This window comes from Mesoplodon bidens, assembly GCF_964165515.1.
Source record: "Mesoplodon bidens genome assembly, chromosome: 15".
NCBI classification, from domain to species: Eukaryota; Metazoa; Chordata; class Mammalia; order Artiodactyla; family Ziphiidae; genus Mesoplodon; species Mesoplodon bidens.
In genome coordinates this window covers 67,228,669-67,246,149 of record NC_138171.1, presented here as the reverse complement: position 1 = coordinate 67,246,149, position 17,481 = coordinate 67,228,669, and the positions used below count along the sequence as shown (strand labels likewise).

Below are 17,481 nucleotides of genomic sequence, written 5' to 3'. Positions count from 1 at the left end.
CCATGTTAGGGTGGTGGCATCTCAAGATGCTGGAACCTTCAACAGCATCAGTTACTGAAAGATTATGTTAATCAGGGCCCCCATGGACGCGTGCTGGTCATGCAGCACGAGTGCACAGTAAACATTTGTACGTCAAACCATTGGGACATGAGAGCAACATAATCTAGCTTGTCTTAACTAATATTTTTATTATTCACAACATTCTGGTAGACAATGCAAGGACCCTGACATAATACAGTTTGAGGAACACTGATTTAATTCACACTAAAATTTTTCATGGAGTAGAGGCGGGCAAGGAGAATACTGGAGAATTAAGTGGGAGAAAATGCAAAAGAAGTAGGTGACACCATCCCCTTTTCTGCTCTTGCAAAAGTTATAATGTATTTGTGAAACAACTATGTACATTCAAGGATGAAGTCACCCTTATAGTTTTGAAATCTTAGGCATTTATTTGTAGACGTTTGCACTTTCACCGTGATTCCATGATAGAGATGAAAAATTAAGGCAATTTATTTCAGACATTTGGACTTTCATTGTTATTTAATGATACAGATGGTAAAAGAGAGGCAATTAGTCAAGGTTAAGTGACTTGCCCATGTCACATAAATAAGTGGTAGAGGAGTTTTTTGGAGTGCTCTGATAGAAGTCAAATGATAGGTTATATTTTAGCCATGGAGAATATGATCCTTAGCTGAATTAGCCTATTTCTGAGATGTCTTCACTTACTCATTAAAAAGGAATCACTGTATTAAGTTTTAGAAAAATCTGATTTGGTCCACACATGAGTGCCACCTGGTACTCTCATGATTAGCGTTGATGATTACTCATTGATTTTGGTTTTTTGATTAAAAATTTTCATGATTAAGCAACCATTTGCAGATGTGTGGACAAATTATCGAGTGAATTCAAATTACCTCTAAAGACGAGATTGAAAACTGATTGGTCTGGTGATTTTGGTCATGTGAATAGCTGAATTAGATTGCTCCATGGGAAACGAACTGATTGCTCAGACAGCAGTGTACACAAACAAATCAACTAGATTCAGAGTGATGCAGTTAAGCTATATAAACCCAGTCTTCAAATAGCCTCCCTGGTGAGACACTGTTTTTCATTTAACCTGAATGCTGTTTTGGGGGCTTTGGGTACTTTATAATTTCCTTTCAATATGAGGTCAGTGTGAGATACTCCTTAGGGTCTATAGTAATAGATTTATATCATCCTGGACAAAGGGTTTTGAGCTTTGTCATTTTTTTCTGTTCTATTCAACCTTTTTATTATTGAGGATATTGATGTTGATCAAAATCAGAGATGACAGGAAGGAGACTGAATCAGGATCCAACAAAACCTTGACAGGTCGTAATGAACTCTGATAAGATGAAACATTCAAAAATTAAACCTAAGTCCTTGCTTTAGGACCAATATCCCAATCTTCCAAGGACGGATTGATTTGCAGCATATTTGAGCAGAAACTAGAAGTTCTGGCTAGTTGTAGGGTCAGTATTCGTCAATATAAGATCCGTGACCTCTAAAGAAGGATAAAGTGATCCTATGGTATGTCCACAGAAGAAGAGCTTTCAAAATATGGGAAATAAGATTCCAGTGCTACTCTGACATCATCAGAATGCAGCTGGATTGTCTGTTTAGTTCTCAGACAATGTTCAGAGAGGTGTGATGGGGAAGGCCAGGAAGTAAGACCAAATTCAATGAAAACAACTGAAAGAACCAGGAATGTTTACTCTGAAGAAGGTCCAGGGCCATGGTAACTATCTGCAAATGTTTGGAGCTTTCTCACATGGAAGAGGAAATGATTTGGCCCCAGAGAGCAGAGCCTGGATTGTGTCCCAGTGCTTTGGGGTTGCCTTACGGAAGAACTTTTATGCGGACCACCTTTGCAAACTGTGAGGTCGGGGGCTTGTCATAGAGGTGACTTGCCCGATGCCAAGTCATCTTGTTTTGGGAGGTTGAAGAGGACAGATCACAAAATGGAGTCCCATGGACAAATCTGTTCTGCTGACAGATTTTCTTCAGTTTTTTCACGTGTTAAGAATTTTTTATTTAGTCACTAATACTTTTAAGAAGCACAAAGATTTTGCACAAAGGTTGGCATTTTCTGATTTTCTTGAAAAACTGGGATATCTGGCAACCATGGACCCCCATTTTTGTGAGATGACAATCATCTGAGGAAGAGGTTCTGCTTCCTCCTTTTGACAGGGTTGTAACTCTGGTTTTCCACAGTCCCCACCACTCCCTGTTGTATTCCCACCTAGAGGCAGAAGAAAATGTGATCATTTGTCCTCTGGCTTGAGTTACTGCTTTGCTTACACCCAACCCACCTCAACTGGTAACTTATTTGCCCAGCCTCTCTAGGCGTTCTGTTTGTGATCCTGACCTGACACACTGATTGACTGGGTTGGAGAATAGAACTTAATTAGAAATCACTAGTTTTCAAACTTAATTGTTTTAGTTGAAATACCTCTGCTCCATCACACCCAGCTTGCCCAACAAAATCTTACACCAAATCCCAACTCATAAAACAGGATAGAGAACCTATTATCTTTGAGGTGGATGAAAAACCTTCACCTCATCATCTAGCATTTCCCTTGAGGCAAGAAGTGGAATTTTAGGGCTCTGATGAACTAGTTTGAACAACACACAACGTGAAATTTTCTTGTAAAAGATGAGGATGCTAACATAAACGCTAGTTCTCCCAAACACTTTAGAGTATTGGTTTAAAGAAAATCCCCATTTCTCAGGTGAAAGTAAAGATATGCAAAGGAAGGATCACAAACTAGTGGGAAATCTGGGTTTTAGTTATGGCTTTCACATCAACCAGTTGGAGGAACTTCAGAGTTGCCCCTGGAATCTCAGGTATCAACACCTGAAGGGACATTTCAGAGGCTAACTAGTCTACACTCTTTACTGTATTGACAAGGAAACTGAAGACTCGGGGATAAAACGGTTTGTCAAGGGAATGTGGCTAGTTGGTATCAGAGCTAGTGTTACAACCCCAAAACAACCTCAAGCTGCACGCCCTCCTTCACGCTCCTTTGCTCCCTCATAGGCAATTATTTGAGTCTGTTTCCACACAATAGATTTGAACCACTTTGGTTTTCTTCTGCTCTCTGGGAGGGCTTTCTCCTGTCATTTCTCTGAGGTGTCCTTACAAACTGACATCCATTAAGCAATTCTTTACATGGGGTGGGCTGCTTTTCCTTTTCAAGGGGAATGGAAAATAGAAAATTGTTTTGTCTTACCTGTTTTCTCTCAGGCGGTTAGTTCTTTATTGCTAAATGGGACACACTTGCCAGAGAGAAGATGGAAAACACAATATTTTTGGTACAGATAATGGGAAACCAATTAGATAAACTCCAGCAATTGGATTGTTATTCAGACCTGAATCTCTTTGTCTCGCTGCTTTTTACTCTTTTCCAGACCTGACTTCAGTCATTTCCTCTCCTCAACCCAAAAGGGTTTGAAACTACCTGAAATGGTAAGAATTCAATTCCTCTCATTTTCTAAATTCCCTTGACTTAGATTTAAGAGCCCAAAGCTTGTTTATGGATGAAGATGTGATCACAAACATGTCAATGGACATCATAAAAGGAAAATGGCTAAACCAATTTAAAAATAGCCGAAGAGGGTTTTAGAGTGTTTTTTTTTAAACTTTCTGAGGCTTATCCAACTCCAAACATAACTTTGTCTCATGAAACATGATCTTAGCCAGATAGACATACTTATTTTAACCATTTGTTCATGTCATCGTTAAGGAACACTGATAGCATCCTTCAGCTAAACGTTGAATACAATTCACTTTGGAGCAGTGGTTTAAGGAGTGAGGAATTACTTTCTAAATAGATATTGAATCTTAACAGGGAATTATTTTAAGAACTCTATCTTGAGGATTCCCTGGTGGCGCAGTGGTTGGGAGTCTGTCTGCCGACGCAGGGGACGCGGGTTCGTGCCCCGGACCGGGAGGATCCCACGTGCCGCAGGGCGGCTGGGCCCGTGGGCCATGGCCGCTGGGCCTGCGCATCCGGAGCCCGTGCTCCGCAACGGGAGAGGCTACAGCAGTGAGAGGCCTGCGTACCGCAAAAGAAAAGAAAAAAAAAAAAAGAACTCTGTCTTTCTGAAATCCATGAAAATGTGATCAAGGTTGAATCAACGCAGCTTGGATTTTTGTATTTCTTGATTGCAGATTAAGGTTCTTACCTCCGGGTCTACAGTCAAACTTGATCTGTCTCACAGCTTTTATAGTTCCTCAAAATTAAAAAGAAATGCCCAACTCAGATTTTCCTCTTGCCACGTCAGACAGAGGCTCTTTCCCGGTAACTTCACCCAGCAGCTCACAGAACTGGGTCTTGGCTCTGAGATATTGCCTAGTTGGGCTTGAGGTTTTAGAAGCTTGGTTCTTATCCATTCTGAGTCAAATGTGACAACCATTCAGCCCAGATACAGCAGTGTCTGGTTGAGATAAAATTCATGCCACCATTTTTATTTCATAATCTCATGTTTGCACCATGAAGTTCAATACTTCTTCAGAAAAAATAGATTAGAGATGGAAAAACTGAAGAAGTATATTCCATTGATATCTCTTAAGTGGTTCGTAAGAAATAATTATAGGGACGGCCAAGATACTCTGGTAAAATGTGAATGAGGTAGGGCACATTGACTAGATTAGTCTTTGCTTGACCTCTGATCCTCTTCCTCTATTATTTGTCCCTTCTCTCTCTCCTCCGTTGGTCCCCAGTCATCTCCCAGGCTTCTACATTCTAGAATGCCCTAGGGTTCCGTCCCACACAGCTTGTCTTCTCTAGTTACACTCATTTCTTAGATAACCTCAACTAGTCTCATGGCACTGAATGCTATCAATGTGTGGGCGTCTCCCACTTTATGTCTCCAGCTCCAAACTCCATCTTAAATTTTTAAATCCCTTTGCTTATTTTACTTCTCGACTTGGATGCTCAATGCAACCCTCAAATGTTAACATGCTTAAAACTACTCTCTTGATTCCCTACCCATTCCCAGTCAACCTGCTTCTCCTCCAATCTGTCCATCTACATAAATGCTACCTCCATGTGCTAATAACTCAGGCCAATAGCTCTAGAGTTACCTTTGCCTCCTCTGTTTCGCTCCCATTCCTTATCTGATCTGTCAACAAAAGAATCAGCAAATTTGAAGTCTCTACTTTCACAAAATATTCCTAAATATTGTTTCTCACCACCTCGACCAGCTTCTACCCTGGTCTAAGCCATCATCCTGTCTCCACCATCCTTTCAGAAAAGTTGCCATCACCTTGCACTGATCTCCCTGATTTCCAGAGTGCACCCCATGCCCACCCCATCATCTATAATTCACCCCAAAGTAGAGAAATCCCATCTCATTCAGCCAATCCAAAGTCCTTACCCTGACCTGTAATGTCTTCTCTGGCCTTGCTTCCTTGCTGACCTCATTTCTTTCCCTGTTCTTCCGGGCTTCCATCTTCCCAGCCTTCCTGGTGTTCTCGCTGTTCACAGAACACATCAAGTGCGCCTTGGACACAAGGCCTTTACCTTTGCTGGTTCCTCTGCTGGGGATGCCCTTTCTCCACAACCATATGGAAACCTTCCTTACCTCCTTCAGCTGTATATTTAAATGTCACCTTACCAGAGTAGCCAACCCTGGATGCTTTTTATAAAATAACACCCCTCCCCTGTCACTCCCTCTTCCTCACAATTTTCTCTATTTATCCTCATAACACCTTCACCAGCAGTCACGTAATTGCTTTATTCATCTGGATTTTGTCTCTGTCCTTCATCCCCACTAGTATATAGGCTTCACGGGAGGCATTCGTGGTCTGTTTTGTTCCCTGTTGTGTCCCAGTACTTAGAACAGTGCTCAGCATGTAGTTGAGCTTAGTAAATACTTGCGGAATAAATAAATGGTTTGCTAGCAAGCAACTAGATAATGGAGTTATATTGTGAGTTTAATGAGCGTACACAAAATGCTTATTTTTAGGTGATATAATAGAGGCATTTTAGATATTTAAAGGCATTTCCTTTGCATCTTGGGGAAGGCTGGGGAAGGAACGAGGTAAGGCAGGTCAGGAGAAATTTGTCTTAAAAACATTGAAGATTTTGGTAGAAAATCCTAAAAGTTTGCCAGCTCACCATTCGAGGGTCATCATCTTGTGAGTTATGAAGACGACACAGAAGCACTTTCTTCTTTCCCTGTTGCTTTCCTCTGCATTAGAGCTTCTTAGAATTCTCCCGAAGACAGTTAAGACTCCCCGGAGATCCCTGGGCTTGCTGGAAGGGTGTCTTCCAGAGTGTCCTTCCTTCTCTTTTGGTATGCGTGGCAGCGTGAGCAGGAGTGATCATTTAAAATATGCTCACGACAACTAGAAAAAGCCTGGCTTACTCCTTAGCAGATTTGCCTGTGCCTTTCTGAATCCATAGTAAACACTTCTCCCCTGTTCCCCACGAAGAGTTAATTATATCACTGGCAGCAGTTCTTTGAGGCAGGAAGCCAGGCACATCTGCAGCACCCAGAGGAGATACAGAAAGTCCTCCCTGCTGAATACTAAAACCAGCAGGTTAGGGCAGATCAGCTTTTCCCACAGGTTAGAGCACCACTGAAGGCATCTCTCCTCTGTTTCCTCTCGCAATACACTTTCCTTTCTCCAGATGCTGCCAAGTCACTCTCAAAGTGTGTAACCCATGAAGGTGTACACTTGCTGAGCCAACCTCTTGATGAGGTGTCTAGAAAATGAATTTGGTCACCAGCTGGGATGCTAAGTCAGAAGCTGCTCCACGTGGGTTCTCAGCTTCACCCTTTGGGCTCGAAGTGTGGTCAGTGTTGTATGCCTACAAACTCATGTTTCCCTCTGAGCTAAGTGCAATCCCAGGAGCAGGGCAGTGTGGGGGAGCTGGGCTGCCTGGAGAAAGCTGCTGACCCTAGAGGCATACCAACTCTTCCAGAAGGACCAAGGTTCGGGGCAGAATTTTGGCCCCCCGTGGTCTCCAGACCCTGGCGTTATTCTCATGCTTATGTGATATATCACATGGTAAAAGGGACTTCATAGTTGTAATTAAGGTGACTAATCTGCTAAGACCAAGAGAGGGAGATTATGTTGGGTTATCTAGGTGGGTCCAACAGAGTCACAGGAGCCTTAAGCAGAAGAGGAAGCAGAGAGATGTGACGCACAGGAATGATTTGATGTGTGTTGTTGGCTTGAGGATGGAGGGAACCACAAGAGATGGAAACACTGCACACCACATTCGTAGAAACATCTTTTATACATGCAACTCCCCACCTCAGGGTCTGTTTCCAGGAAATCCAAGCTAAGATACCATCTTTGTTTACTTTTTTGTGGAGAAATCACACCGCAGGGATAGAGTTCTGAAGTGGGTAAAGTGCAAACTATGCACGGTCAAAATGAACTTTGAAAATTTCTTAGGAAAGTTAGAAATCGATATACTGTGTCTCAGTACAACACCAACGTGTGGAATTTCCTTCCACAGGAATCTGGTCCTGTCCTATTGTTCACACAGCCGACGAACACATTGGCTTGTGCTTAGGAAATATTTTGCATCAAAAGTATTATCTTTAAACGCTGGAGTCTCTCACCCAGAAAGGTGAACTGCTCCCACTTTGAGTCAGGAGGGAAAGAGGCCGACTGCATTCTCAGATGGCTCCACTTATTCACGCCACTTCAGGGCATATCCCAGTTGAGCAGAATCGTGAGCAGAAGTGCCCACCTTGCTATTATTTCCCCTCCTTTTTCACTTTTCTATTTACAGCTGAGTTCATTGAATTCACATAAATCACATAAGCCAATGATGTCACTTCATATTTTCCCATTACACTATTTCTTATTTAGAGAATCCAGTTATTATTTAGTGAGAACAAGGTCTTAAAGAATCACAAGTCCGTAAGCAGTATCAATCCTCATTTAGCTTTTATTTATTTATTTTTGGCTGCACTGGGTCTTCGTTGCGGTGTGCAGGCTTCTCATTGTGGTGGCTTCTCTTGTTGCAAAGCACAGGCTCTAGGCGAGCGGGCTCAGTAGTTGTGGCGCATGGTCTCTAGAGCGCAGGCTCAGTAGTTGTGGTGCACGGGCTTAGTTGTTCCGTGGCATGTGGGATATTCCCGGACCAGGGCTCAAACCCGTGTCCCCTGCATTGGCAGGTGGATTCTTAACCACTGCGCCACCAGAGAAGTCCCTCATTTAGCTTTTTATTTAAATCAGATCTGGTGTTGCGAGGAGTTGTGAGTTTTATTAATTCTTCCCCATCAGTTACGGTTGTGTGACCCCAGAGAAGTCATTTACCCTCTTTGGGTCTATTTTGTCTGAATTATATTTTAAAGCTTCAAGGCAAAGCGTTGAATCAATGTTTCCTTTGGAATCTTCCTGCTCTACTATTCTCTTTGTGCAGAGGAGGAGGGAAATTAGTTTATAAAATCTAAGTCAGGGACAGAGAAGCACCATGCAGTGTGAGGACCCCTTACAAACCACAGGATGGTCAGTACGTACGTCATGAGCCTCCCTAAACTCGCACTTCCTCACCCGTAAACTGGGGATCTGATACCACTTAATTCGCAGGACATATCTGAGGTTTAATGAGATGATGCCTGCTGAATCCTTAGCACAGGTTGGATGGTAGGATTTGCAGCAGGAGTTCACCTGCCACTGCCGACAGCTTCTTACGTCAAGCATCTCCATCTGCCACTCTGCTTGGGGACTTTCTCCAGCATCCTGAGGCTTGTTCAGCCTGTGCACAGGGCAGTTCGGAAGGGCCAGGGATTTAACATCCCAGGTCAGCTCAGAAATGAGAGACAGAGCTAGTAGATTACTCATCGGGCAACCGCCTTCCTTGTGGGACAGCTCTGAAGGGCCCCCAGTGGGACTGAGTCTCAGCTGCCTACAACGCAGACCTGCTAAAAATCTCACCCTCTATTTGCTTTCCTCACTTCCCTCCATCATTTTACTCGTTCTCTTGTGCATCTGAGAATCAACCTCCCAAATAAGTGACCCTCTTCTAAGTTCTTGTCTCAGGGTTTGCTTTTTGCGGGAACCCAAACTAGGACAACAGCATTCCACAGACACGAACTAGTCTTACAACTGTTATCAAATTAAACTGAGAAGAAGCCCCAGAGAGATCCCCTCTGTCCTCTTCTTACTCGGTGGTCTGGTTCCTGCAGAAATGTCATGAGCGTAATCTTGCTTTCTCCTCACTTATGTGCAGAGGGTCACTAGCTGGCTGGCTGGGCAGTGAGAGGGATGAGCCCAAATGCCCTCCTAATGGATTGCGCTGTACAGGTATTCACTTGCATTTGTAGTTCAGTTTTTGTAAAGCAGCTTTCCTCTTGAACCCTGAGACACACATTCTAAAAGCGTGTGTTTGTTGCTTCTGGATTCTTGAGGAGAGGAAATAAGGTGGAGAGAAGCAGGGAGGGAAAACCAGAGGAAAAAGGGAAGAAATCATGCTAAACTTTGCTATGCACTCCTTATGGAGTGATTTGCCTCTTCAAGGTAGGCAATGTGGTTCCCTTTTTTATGATAGAAAATTGAGTTGTTAACAGAACAGGAAAGGTCCAGGTCACTGAAGGGGTCACATGACAACTGTTGGGAGGTGGGTTTGGGGCTGAGTCGCACCCTATAATTTTTTTTTTAATGTTTCCTGTGCCTCTGTCTCTCCTTCTCTATCTTATTCTGCGTTCTCTGGCATCAACATCACTTTATTTCTGTTCCATATGTCCCCAGTTTATTTCTCTGTTTGCAAAAGACATGCCAGATGCACCCATGAGTCCTTGTTATCCCACGGAGGAGTCTCTCCTGGGAATTCTGGCTAATCTGTGCCTCTAAGGCCCCAAGAGTTAAGGGAATTTCATTCCACTTTCAAACCCCACCATTGGCCAACGCTATACTTGCACGGCTTTATTCATGGACCATCGAGCTTTTATGATCGTGCATCATGGACAGTCTTTTCCCCGTGAGAATCCCAATTCCAAATAGGTTGTTCCCTTGTCTGACCAAGAGACCTAAATCCAGGTTGGAAAAGATGGTCACCATTGTTGGGGACCCGAACTGCTGTTTTGGGCTTTCAAACTCATGTGCGACTCAGGCACACATCAACCTCTTTGTTACCTCCATTTCAAGATGGAATAGCATCTGTTGGTCCAACTCATGCTACAAGGAAAGGAGAAGATGAAGAAAAGGCAGCCATGAATGCCCTCTGGAATAAAAGCTCTACAGAAATTCAAAATACTATTGTATTTGTTATACGATTTATAATAAACTCACCATGTCTGTGTTTCTAAATAAGTAAAATATAATTAAATCTATCGGCTTTCATTTTTTCCCTAAAGAAGACATTCAGAAGATAATTAGGTGATTTCTATACATTTCTTAGAGCAGTATCTGAAAACCTCAAACCTCACCATTTTAGAGTTAACTATGAAGATAAAAAACAACCTATTAGGGCTTCCCTGGTGGTGCAGTGGTTGAGAGTCCGCCTGCCAAAGCAGGGGACATGGGTTCGTGCCCTGGTTCGAGAAGATCCCACGTGCCGCAGAGCGGCTAAGTCCGTGAGCCATGGCCTGCGCGTCAGGAGCCTGTGCTCCGCAATGGGAGAGGTCACAACAGTGAGAGGCCCGCGTACAGCAAAAAAAAAAAAAAAAACCTATTAAAAAAAAGAAATGTGGAAAACAGAAACAATTTTTTTATAAGGTATAAAAATCAAAACCAACCAAATAAACCAAGCTATTTTTTCGGGGGGGGGGGTTACAAATTTTTTTTAAAGGCACTAAAATGATCTAATTTCTATTTTTACCAGTCCCACAGGCTGAGACTCTCATGCGTCGCTGTGACGTAAGGAGAGGACATACCCACTGGAGGAAGGTTTGGTCAAAACCAAAACAAAAAGTGAGGGAAGGCATTTTTCTCCACGACATTTTCTATTTGAAAGTAGATTTTCCGGAACATAATTGTGTGTTTTCTTCTCTGCTCCAAATTTTTATCGAAGTACAGTCAGCCCTCCGTATCTGCAGATGTGGAACCCACGGATATGGAGGGCCAACTTCGCAATGCCATTTACATAAGGGACTTTGAGCATCTGCGATTTTGGTATTCGTGGGGGTCCAGGAACCAATTCTCTGTGGAAACTGAGGGACGACTGTGATCAAACAGTTATCTAATATTAATCCAAGGAAAGACACAATACATCAAGTGGATTGTCCTTATCATTACAAATTACTGTGGCTGACGTTAGGTATTTGAAAAGGATTGGAAGCTAAGAGCTTAGCGATTATGACAAAATTTCATGTAACTTGTGGAGGAAGAAGGTAAATGAATTTCTTTGCTTGTTTGAACTTCTGAAGGACCCAAAGCAATTACAAGCCATTCCCAGCTTCAGTCAACCACCTGAGTTTCAGCTATGATAATGAAGCCATTAAAAAATAATATCAATTATTGTATTATTAAGTCCCATGGACAAAGGAAGCCTGATTCACTCATTATTCAGATTTTTACAAACAGATCACACCAGTCATGTCCAGTTAGTTTTAAAGAATAGGCAAAATTCTCTTTTGTTTAGATTGTATCGTTCTATGAGATTTTTGAAGACCATCCAGTGAAGCTAACTTTTGTGGGTTTTTGGGGTGCCCTGAAAACTCACAAATACCCTCAGAATAGACCTTTAAAGAACAAAAGTGAGGGCTTCCCTGGTGGCGCAGCGGTTGGGAGTCCGCCTGCCGATGCAGGGGACACGGGTTCGTGCCCCGGTCTGGGAGGATCCCACATGCCGCGGAGCGGCTGGGCCCGTGAGCCATGGCCGCTGAGCCTGTGCGTCCAGAGCCTGTGCTCCGCAACGGGAGAGGCCACAACAGTGAGAGGCCCGCATACCGGCAAACAAAGCAAAACAAACAAACAAACAAAAAAACAAGAACAAAAGTGAATCACTATGTGATCATGTGCTGATACCTATGGTCATAAGACATATGAATACACTTGGATGAGGAAGAAGTTGGGAAGATACAGCTCCTGTGTACAGAACACAGAGGAAACGAAACATTCTTTGAGACCGGGGAACTGAGAAAAGGTTTCAGTGGACCAATAGGAGTTTCTGACTCGAAACGGGTGTAAAAATGATCCCAAGGGATACGGGAACATATGTGTATGTATAACCGATTCACTTTGTTGTAAAGCAGAAACTAACACACCATTGTAAAGCAATTATACTCCAATAAAGATGCTGGAAAAAATGATCCCAAGGGATAATTGGATGGTCTAGTAGCATTGCTGAGAAAAGGAAATAAACATTTGTAACTCTTGAATCAAATATAACTTCTCGCAACAAATGACGTTCAGGTTATTTTTTGTTAAATTATCTGGCTTCCATCTAACTGGTGGGTGTTATTGAACGATGTGAGTCTTTATGTTTCTGAACGTATTTCATTTCAATGCTCTCTATGTCAGATGAGCAGGTATGATTCAACAGGACTGTGAAACAAATGTCTTAAATAAATCTATTCCCCAGCAGCTTTTCAAGTACTTGTAGAACGTATGGGGTTTGATGTGTAGACTGTGGACCAGTTAGGTTTGACTTTAAGATTTGTTGATGCTGCTCTTAGCTAAAGTTTCACTAATGTCACAGAGGTTTCGAACATGGATTATTTGTTCTTGACCTTGATGCGGAGAAGGAATTTTTGGTTTTATTATTTCATTTCAGCTTTGGATTTATTTATTACATCTTCAAATTATTTTAGCTATCCACACACTTTCCAAACATGTTGTTCTTGCTTCGGTGGTTGCACTGTGACTTTGAATATGATCAGGAACACAGAGTGACTTTGGAAATTAAAAACTGGTTCCTCATAGGATTTTAAGTGACAAGACTTGAAAATGATTAAATGAATTGGTTTCTTTTGCCCACAGTTAAGAATATAATTAAAGGAAGCGTTAGAAAGAAGGCTATACTTCTGTTTCCTAGTGGATGCACATTTTAGAATAGCAATGAAAACATAAGATGAGATGAACAATATTACTTCATAGATTAAAACTCTGAAAAAAATCATTAACCATCCACTTTACAGTCACTTTTTGAGCATCTACTGTGTGCTCAGAACTGCACTATACAAAGATACCCAGAAATAAAAAAGACACAGTTTTTGCTTTTTAGTATCTAAATGATGTTAACACGGCATTATGCTAGTCTTTTTAGCAGAAAGAAATGGAAAGGCAAGAGAATACCTTTAAAACAGTCTGCACCAGAATCTTTTTCTTAGCTGTTGCCCTGAATATTGATGAACAAATATAAAGATATTGAAATCAGCCCTGTAATGGCCTGGACAAAAAGTCCATGTGATCCCTTTCTAGTCGTTTTCTTCTTTTCCTTAAACATAAAAGTTAGTCGTGAAATGAGGGACAAACATCCTTGAGATTTCTGTTCTGAAGCCAGAACAAAACCAAAAGTAAGCTTGGTCCTCTATCTTTTTCTTCTCTATTTGTTGGGTTGATAGGAGATCTTGGTAATTTCTTTGGCTAAAAAGCTACCTAGGTAGATTGAGCCCTGAGAGTCTATAGAAGCTGAAACCCTCCCGTACTTATGTACATGGCTCCTTGGGCTCTGTATTGTCGTTCACAAGCCAGGTGACAGCTAGTGAGAGAGTCCAGGAAGTAATGCAGAGACAGGGGAAGAAGGAAGCTGGGGCTGCGAGCATGATTAAAGCTGATAAGCCTAGGAGACAACGTGTTTCAGAGGAGGATAAAACAACTTGCTCTTAAGATCTTGATTCATGAAAAGTAACTTGCAACGTCTGTGCAAGAGACAAAAGGATCCTTTTCAACTACCTGATCCTTCCCCTTTCCTCTCTATATGTCTATTTACTTCTCTTTTTGAAACCTGTTTGAATGTGCTTGGGTAACCCCACGTTGAGGTATCCTAACTCGACATATTTGCCCTTAGTTTAAGGTCTAGAAACCCACTGGGCTTCCAGAATCCTCATAACACTGCTGTTGTATGGCTCATCATCAGTGCTTTTTGTTTAAGAGTAGTCACCCGATTCCTGTCAGCCGATGCGAAAATTAGGCGACCACAAGAACATCCTGCAGGAAAGACTGAGGCCTTAATCTAATGGGTTGTTTTTTGGAACAAGGCAGTCATTACGAGCAGGGTTTTTTGTTTTTTGTTTCTTGGTTTTTTTTCATTTTGCAAAGAATTATGAGGTTTTATGCTTTATTTCTTTTCCTAAAATGATTTTATTATTGACAGCAGCCCTGACATTTAACCTTGATGAGAAGGCAGATAAAAGATACGGGAGATTTACGGCCTTAGTTTTGCTGCTCTCTTCTCTTGGTCTTTGTGGGCAGGTACATGGATACCCCCACCAGGTAGAGGCAGATGGCTACCGGGACCTTATAATGGGCAATGGGGAATGGATGCTCCTTTTGGTTAAAATAGATACTATTTTGAGGAGAAAGACAAATGATTGGAATCACCAATACATGATTTCCTTCCTTATTATCCATCCCATCTTTTCTTCTCTTTCATAAACATCACTCTACACTTCAAGAATCAGCATTTCAAAGATCATTTCAAGTAAGTGCAAAAATAAGAAAATCTTAATCTAATGGGCCTGAGGAGTCTCTCTGAACCAAACAATGGCTTCTTAGTTTCACTGTTCCTTGGTTCCCTTTCCCTATCCAAGCCTTTTAAGCACCACTTTCCTTCTGCTCCAATTTCTTTTATGTGCTTCTCTGAATGATCTCGGGGCAATGTGTTTAATTGTGGAAGAAAAGAAACCAAAGGAACTTTTAAGAATTATATAAATAAAAGTAAAAAATTGGCCATAAAGGGTAAGATCATGGGGCAGGTAGGAAGCACAGGGAAAACCAGTTTCACATGCCCCCGAGTGGTCATTGTCTGCTGGTACCCACTCTGGGTCCACAGGTGAGACAGGCAGCATCCCTGTCTAGGGCTTCTCAAGGGCATCCCCAGACACTGAACTGATACAGCCAGGCCAAGGCTGTGATGACAGAAAGGAGAGCTTCTCCCTTAGGTAATGGTGCCAGCTTCTACAACAGACCCTTTACTAATGCTAGGCATAGGCTGACAGCAGCAGCAGCTTGGATCTTACTGCAAAAGCAAAGATAAAGTGGCTTTTCAGAGCAGTATTTTCACTCTAAGGAATGCGGGATCCCCTGGGTGAGGAGTTAAAGGAAAATTGCCTGTGGCCTGTCAGTTGGTGATCTGCGGGGGAGTCTGTTTCATCTGCGTTCCTAATTAAAGGCCACATTAAACCCAGTCAAATGTTCACATGAAAAGCCCCACATGAATGATTCCAGATTCTATCAGCTCCAAAGGAGTCTCATGTTAAACCTCTAACTCAAACGTCTGACCCTTTTCACGTCCACTGTCGCCCAAGTCCTGGGGAAGAGGGTATGAAGCCTTCAGTGTACAGAGAGCAAACTGCCTGGATTATTAATTTCCCTCTTGGTGAATTGCATATGAGAAATCAGAATCTCCCAGTTGAATGAGTGTGGGGAGGGCGGAGGAGGTGGGGACAGTCAGGATTCAACGGCGCCCAAAGATCTTATTCTGAGAAAACAGGAAGTGGGAACACTGGAAAAGGAGCTGCTTTATGGCCAAGATGATAAGTTTGGTTACAAGAAAGTTGAATTTAGGTTTCTGAGGGGAAAGGGAGTAGGAAATGAGAGCTGGTGTCCAAGAGCAAGGTAAAGATTGGAGGTAAAAGTGGGAGTCATGAGCATCCAGAAGACATGGGGGGCATGGGGTAACTTAGGTCAGAAAGAACAGTGTGGGAAGAGGGGCTGAGCAGGTCTTGTGGCTTCAGTCATGCCTGGACACGGAGAAGCCCACTGCCTATTGTGAGCTGATCGCTCACTGGCCATATGGGGCATGGCTGTCTCCTCAGAGCATGTGGATTCACCAGTAGAAACCGTCCGTAAAATGACTTATTAAACTGCTGGGTGTCTTCCCATCCGTCGCAGGCCAAAGCATGTCCCCAGGCAACCAGCAGTGCTCACACGGTAATGCAGGAGAAAAAGCCAGAAAAGAGGTGGTACTCCTGTTTACTCCCCCACCTCTGGCCGATCGAGGGCTTAATTATTACGCGTAAGACAGAGGAACAGAGTCCCCAGGACCACTCTGCAAGGGATCCATTTGGCCTACACGTCAAGTGCCTTTACTTCAAAAGTCCTGCCTGCTCCCTTGTACACCCCCACAATGGGCTCATTTGCGGCAGCAGAGGTTAGAAGGCAGGTTTCCAGGAAAACTCACCCTGGGGTCTCTCTCCAGCTGCTGCTGATGGTGCAGGCTGCGTCTCCTCTTGGCCTTTGCCAGGCCATTGTGATAAAAATGATACAGGCCTTCAGCAAAGGGGAGCTGTGGAGAGTCAAACAGACACAGGCGTGGTTAGCTTCTGGCGGCGCCCTAGAACAGGGACCCCAGAGCTGGGGTGCATGCCGGGGCTCCCTGGGATGGGAGTGTATGTGAGATAACCCCTGCTAACCCCCTATCAGACTTGGCTCTCTGGTACCCTGTCACTGTTCTCCTCCCCATTTCCCTTTTCTTATGTAATGCCGTTCACCTCCCCTCCTCCCAAACCTTCTATTTTTTTCTCCATTACTTTAGCTTTTATCCACCTTTTAATCTTCTCTTCTCCTCCATGGAGCCTTCCTTTTATATTCATCCCCACACCAAGTTCTCCATTCTCTTCTCTTAGGTATCACAAGAAGAGAAAACTACAGACCATTACCCATTAAATGGGCCCCATGTGGACCACAGCAAGCCATCCACACTGTACCCTGTATGAATCTTTGATCCCAAGTCCATGAACATAATAAAATGGTTGTTGTTTATACTAAGAAGTTTTGGGTTGGTTTGTTACTCAGCAATGGATAACAGGAACAAATAGCTAGCTGAAAAAAATGTTTTATTCCTTCATTTTTTACGAGTGTGCAGACTTAAAACTCTACAATAATATTGGCTCTGTCTGTCAGCTGGCGACACCAGCCAGGAGCAGCCCAGATAAGGGCCCTCAAGGGACATTCCTGGCAAAGGAGGAGGGGGCCTGAGGCCACAGAAGCAGATACTAGATGAACTTCAAGGGCACAGCAAGTTTGGCGAGGGGTCTGGTGTGCACATGAAAATCTTTTAGAACACTGTAGCATTTGTGATTTTGTTCCTGTTCATTAAAAACCACATTCTTCAGGGAGAATTAAACATAAATATTTCATGTGCAATTTTCCAGGTTCAGTGATTCTTGAATGTTTTCTCTACTTAACCCTGCTGATGTACTCAGGGTAATCGTAAGATTTGATCAAAAAGGTGCAGGGGTGGAGGGAGAACGAAAGAAAATGTAAGTGTGCTTATCTTTTGCTCTCCAAAGACTTGTGTTTATGACCACTGCCAAGTGGTGTGAACTTGGAGTTTTACTTCCTATTCTGGAGGGCATGAAGAATCTGAGAATTTTTAACACAAG

The 17,481-nt window shown here is 42.9% G+C and overlaps 1 protein-coding gene across 2 annotated transcripts in view; it reads right to left on the bottom strand.

Moving 5' to 3' along the window:
* PCSK2 (proprotein convertase subtilisin/kexin type 2) overlaps nt 1-17,481 on the bottom strand; it is a gene marked incomplete at both ends in the record, with an annotated part of 217,343 nt that overhangs the window by 180,342 nt on the left and 19,520 nt on the right. The window contains one exon of one of the 2 annotated variants that reach the window (XM_081256725.1): nt 16,278-16,382. The exons of the other annotated variant lie outside the window; for it this stretch is intronic. Coding sequence (XP_081112851.1) covers nt 16,278-16,382 — 105 coding nt within the window. The remainder of the gene's footprint in view (nt 1-16,277; nt 16,383-17,481) is intronic. 2 annotated transcript variants of the gene reach the window in all.